This window comes from Natrix helvetica (genome assembly GCF_964273705.1).
Source record: "Natrix helvetica genome assembly, chromosome: 6".
In the NCBI taxonomy this organism is placed as follows: domain Eukaryota; kingdom Metazoa; phylum Chordata; class Lepidosauria; order Squamata; family Natricidae; genus Natrix; species Natrix helvetica.
The window spans coordinates 29338365-29344338 of record NC_138553.1 but is presented as its reverse complement, the minus strand read 5'-3'; the positions used below and the strand labels follow the sequence as shown (position 1 = coordinate 29344338).

The 5974-nt window shown below is 42.9% G+C and overlaps 1 protein-coding gene across 1 annotated transcript; it reads right to left on the bottom strand.

Annotated features, from left to right (window-relative positions):
• Positions 1 to 2233: 2233 nt before the first annotated feature.
• H1-0 (H1.0 linker histone) lies at positions 2234 to 4521 on the bottom strand. The gene has a single exon (XM_081958539.1). It carries the CDS (start codon positions 4018 to 4020, stop codon positions 3442 to 3444), a length of 579 nt encoding a protein of 192 aa, XP_081814665.1. The 5' UTR covers positions 4021 to 4521; the 3' UTR covers positions 2234 to 3441.
• Between the last annotated feature and the right edge of the window lie 1453 nt (positions 4522 to 5974).

Below are 5974 nucleotides of genomic sequence, written 5' to 3'. Positions count from 1 at the left end.
AATTAGTGGTTTAGGATCTAATTACTTGAAAGACTGCCTTTCCTGTATAAAGTTGCCTGGCTTTTGAGATTTACAATATTATGTGAAATCCAAACAGTTCCCTGACAAAGAGACCAAATTCTTTTTCAACTGCTGTAGGTTTCTGTACCCAGATTTGATTTGATTTTTGTTTTGTTGTTTGTCATTGTTATATTTCATATTGTTCCTTTGTGTTTGGGCCTTGACTCTAAGCCCACTACAGAGATCAGAGAAGGTAAGGAACAAATAAGGGAGGAACAAATAACATATCTATATCATGCAAAAGAAATGGCTATAGCAATGCATTAATAAAGCAAAATTATAGATCAGGCAGTGAAGTCAGTCTTCTATATGTTGTTTAAAATCTGCACATTATTCTCCTGCCTGCCTTGAATGACTAAAGATGTACTTGAACAAATTAGGAAAAATACATTTTAAGCTCTGGTTCCCTACTATTAGTTCAAAAAAATTGAAACTGAAAAGTCCAGTTGTTAAGGGACTCAGGAAATTGCCCACAATCCTCAAATAAGGTTGGAAATAATTTATCAACATGCCAGGATCTTTTTGCTCCTGCATGTAATATTTACACATGGTTTTTTGCTACCCTGTAGATCTGTTCTAATTTAATGTTGCTTATATGTGTTGAATATTTTTTATTTTGCTTGGAGAATGTTTGCATATGTGAAGAAAATCTGGAAAGTAGCCAAAAAGGTTTTATTTAAAATAATATTTATTAACTTGTTAATGTTAACAATAACATTCACTAGGATTGTTTGAAGTGAACTTATTTAGCTGGATTTGAGGGTGAAAATTCAAATTTGGGGAAAAATGAGAGTTTAAAAAATTGTGTTACAATTGGGATATGCTCTTATATTCACTGTTCTTTGATAATATGTTTACCTTATCTTCCTTTGATCTTCAAGGACAGAAATTCACCCCAAACCTGCTCAGGTTTTTATATTTTAGCTAAGAATGTTAGTTGTTCTTATTCTATTTTTCAGATTTTTTTCCGAACTGGAAATACCAGGGTTTTGTTTGCATGCCTGCTTTCAAAAACAGATAATATTGGAGCACAAGGCCCATTTCCCAAATTATTGTGTTTACTTTGTATTTCAATAACAGATTTGTTCAACTTGGAGCCTTTGGCTGACTTCAGAGAAACCCATTTACAGCAATGTGTGGTGAGTGAGTGCAGGCATGCTGGCTTAAAACAATGATTGTGAATGTGGGTGCATCTTTCCTAACTGCATCACACGACAAATGACATGCATATATTTTCAGCTATATGTGTAACACTATATGGAAAGTGATGCAGAGGCATGTCTCCTTTCAATTTCCCTTCTCTATTTCCCTTTATTTCATCTCCATCTTATGGCTGGATGCAAGAGCCATTGTGAAGATTTAGCTACAAAGCAAACATCGCTGCACAGAAATTTTCCATTTGGAATTTTGATCTTAAACTGGTCAGACGAACGTCAATTAATTGTTAAACTTTATAAAGCTACCTCTGCATGGTATTATTGGAGGAACAGATGTATTTGTTCCTTTAAAGTACTTTCTGCATTCCACAAATATTCAAGTTGTTCTTATCTCGATTACAAATTCCAAACCATACTGTGGGACCATCTGATGGTTCTAATATCAAATGTGTTTGCAATCTATATGATAGTATGTAAGTTTTCAACATTGTAGCAGACAATTGTAATGTAAATGCAACTTTGTCTATAGTTCATGCAGGGTTTAGACAAAGAACTAGCAGATTGGATATTTTTTTACTGTAAAACACATTTTCATAGTAAAATGAGATTATGTCTTCTTGTGCTGACATCTGGTGGCCAAGTTACATTGATTTTTCTGTGAAAACTTCTTTTCAACCTGTCAAATATCCAATTCCTTAATTTGCCAGCAATGCTATGTCTATATAGAATAATAAAGCTTTATTAAACACATGCTACCCAGATGTTTGATACAGGAGTGGGAAAATAATATGTGGAGAACACCAGAATGGAGAAAGCTAGGCTTGAGCACATATTTTTCCTGACTGCTTTGTTTTCATTACCAAAGAACTGTCTCCTTTCTCCTTTCAAGTTAACATATTTGATCAAGAATAATGGTCTTGATCTAGCTAGTGTTGAGGATATATAATTCAATCTGCAATGTTATAAAAATGATTTCCACACAACATAGTGTAAATGAACAATAACTAAAACGTTGGTTCGTTTTACATTTTATTTTAAACCCTAAAATTACAAAGACAGCTAAATCTTTCTTGCACAAAATTACACATACAAAGTAAAATGAACGATCAGATATCAATCCTATAAGAATTTTCTTTTGTTTAAACATAAGCATATTTAATTTTTAAAATCTGGAGTACTTAAAATTACGTTTTCCACTCCCCTCTTGAGGGAAAACATTCCAAATCTTAGCAATAATTGTATAGCTTCCTAGATTCAATATTGGGCTATGTTTGTGTTATCTATTATCCCCTAACATTTGTTCTTCCTTACCCTCAAAAGACCATAATTAAAAAATGAAGGTTTTGAGGAATCTTGTAGATTATGCTCCTTATATAAAAGTTGCAATTTTAGGTGGCAGACGCTGCAGAATTGGGAGGCATCCAGATTGCAATAGCAGGTAACAGATAGCTTTTGTAACACTTTCTCTTGAAACTGCCATAACCAGATGGTGGTCAGAGTCTGTGCACCCTCCCCCTTATTATTTCTATTTTCTTTTGAGGAACAGCTTTAACACCCTCATTTTATTCCAATGTGGCCAATATGTACAAATGTGAATAGGGAGAAATTAAAATATTTGCAATATTTTTCACTGACCCCCCCCCCTTTCAATCTTCCCTGTAAATAGCCCAGTCCCCTTCTGAAAGAATGAAGTCAGTGGAAAGCTTATTAACCTCAACCCATCCAGCCTTCACTAGGTCTAGAAACAATCATCCACCATATTAGCTAAATTGGAAGCTTATTCATCCATGATAAAACAGTTGTTTTTCTTAAAAGCCATTTACAATGATCAGTTGTGGGTATATTCAGTTGAGGGGATCCAATTAAAGAAGGCCCACCATATATAACACATCCCCTCCATCAAATATTTCTCAAATCTTCCTCCAAAAATAAGAACACTAAGATTTCCCTCATTAATCTTCCCTCATGCTTAGACACATGTATTGCATACCTTAATAGAGAAGGGAAATAAAATAATGACATAAAAAAATCTTTCAAATTACAATAGAAAAACAAAACAAAACCCCGATGTAGCTTCCATATGAATATTTTTTTTAAAGTATAGGGCAAGAATTGTTCAGTCTTTATAAAGCTGCAATAGAAATGAGTAGAGAATAAAGAAGAAATCTATTTACAGAATAGAGGTCAAGAAGAAGTTCCAAGAAAGAAGTCCCAAACTCGCCCCTCACTTTTTCTTGGTCGACTTCTTTGCACTGGACTTTGCTTTGGGTTTGGAGGCTTTTGCTTTTTTAGGCTTGGAGGCCTTCACCGGCTTGGCCTTGACAGTCTTTGGCTTCTTGGCTTTCTTTGGAGCTGGTGCTGGCTTCTTTTTGGCTTTCTTTGCTGCTGGCTTAGGCTTTTTGGCTGGTGACTTGGCAGCAGCTTTCTTGGGCTTAGCGGCTTTCTTGGGTGTTGTAGCCTTCTTGACTTCCTTTTTGGCCTTCTTGACTGGAGCCTTCTTGGGTTCATCACTCTTGGCCAGGCGGAAGGAACCTGAAGCCCCAACACCCTTGGTCTGCTTCAGGACACCTGTGGTGACCAACCGCTTGATGGACAGTTTGATTTGGGAATCTGCATTCTCTCCTACCTTGTAGTGGCTCTTGATGTATTTCTGGATAGACTGGCGTGAAGAACCAGCCCGGCTCTTTTCAGCCTGGATGGCGGCCACAATCATGTCAGAGTACTTGGGGTGGTCCGTGGACTTCTTGACTGCCTTGGCCCGCTTGGGCTTGGCAGCAGGTGCCGTGGTAGAGTTTTCAGTCATCCTGCTGCGCAGTCTCCCGTCAGAAAGAGAAGTCTGGTGTCTAAGCCACCAGGGCTGGTCCTAAACTTTCTTTAGACACGTGGGGACTTCTTCCCAGCACACTGCGTGGTACAGAAGATCCTGCTGTGATGTACTGAACTTTCGCCAACAGTTTCTCTGACAAGAGTTCTTTTTTAAATGTCCAAGGAGGATGTCCCCCTCCTGACAGTCTTTCCAGGCAGCTGATGGCAGGGTGTGGTCAGGGACAGTCTTCTTCCAGAATGCCCCCTCCTGAGAAGCAGCTCTGGCTAAGGCCTTTCTGCTTCACCAGTCTTTTCAAGGAAGCAGGTGTCCGCACTCAGGCTTGGGGGCTGCTTTGTGCCCAAGCCCAGCTCCTGCTTGCCTTCTTTTTCTCTCTCTTTCTCTCTCCCTGGGACTCAATTCCCCACCTCTTCTGACAGCTTCTGCTGCGCCCTGCCTCCGCTTCTTGCTCTGTGTCTGGCTCTCTAGGCAGCAGCCGGCGCATCCGGGTATTTAGCGCTCAGGCGCGGACCGCGGTGAGGACAGGGCTGCTGGCTGCCTGTTCAGGCCCCGAATGGCGCCGCGCCGCCGACATCTGTGTTTCTTCCGCCGCCTAAAGCGGCTTTTTCCCGCTTCTGCCCGTGACTCTTGGGTTCCGCACCACTGCCGTCGGCTGCTCCGGTCCTTGTGCTCTTGGTCCCCGCGGCCGGCTCCCTCTGCAGCCGTCCTCCGCCGCTTCAGGGCGCCCCAAACGGCGCTGGGTGCGAGTGGGGCGCCTCGACATTTCCCCTTTGCTCCCCCCTAGCGAAGCAGCCGAGGGGAGCCCAGCCAAGAGGGAAAGCGACAAGCAAGAGGCACCCCTGGGCCAACGGGAAACCCCCGTTCCGGCACTCCAAGAGCCCCAAGAGCCGCGCGGGGAGCCCTGGAGCAGACCCCAACTAACACAGGGAGCCCCGAGCCAGCCGAGACTCAGCTAAGACCTGGCCAGGAAGGGTGGGGGGAGCGGCTCCCCCCGGGTTGGGGGTGTCTCTGGGGGGACCCTCGCCCCCCATGCTGTGGGTCCCGTCCTCCAGCCGCCCCCTCCCCAAGTCCTAGCGCTGAGAAAACTTTCCTTTTTGTTAGATGGGAAGTTTGCAGCCATCCCCTCCCCCAAGGTCCACCTGGCAGCCCCCTGCTTGGAGTTGGGGGGCACTTGGCTTGGGGACGCATCTGGATCTTCCTTTTGACTTCGGACGAAGAGGGGCAGAATGGGGTCTTTCTTCACTCGCCCCCCGTTACCCCCAAACGCACTTCATTGCCTGCAATGGGATCAAAATAAGTATGTCTACATAAGAGGGAAAGGGGAGGGGGACACAACACCCCCACTGCCTAAGTACCCCACTTATCGACTTATCTCAGACACTTCTCATCACTCCCCAGCTCAACTTGCCTTCGTGCCCCCGGCCCCCCTATTTGTTTTGTCCCCCACTAAAAGACAGTGCAGATTTATACGAGCTGTTGTTTGGGCTTTTCAAGGTGGAGTTTCTCCTCTTACTTAAACACTTTTCTCAACCTAAATTCCCGAGAAGCGAAAGGGGTAAGTGGCGACAGGGGCTTGAGCCATTTCTCTAAATGAATTGACCCTAATTTGCCAGCCTTGGCGGAGGGCTTAACTGTTGGAAGACTACATGTACGTGCAATCGCCATCTTGCTGGAAGAACTGAGGTTGTTTTTTCCCCCCTTCTCCCCTCTTAGGAGTGTTGTTGTTTTTGTTGTTGTTGATAAAGAAATTAATGAAAAGCGTCGTGGCTGCAACCTGAAAGACTCGGAGCTGCTAGGTGTCGGTTTGTGGTATCGGAAAAACTCGGGAGGAAAAGTTAAAAAAAATAAGCGCACCTCCGAATACTTTTTTTAAAAAGAGGGAAATGTAAGATCGAACTGGCATCCTAGCAACACGGAGAATACCCCCAAAAAA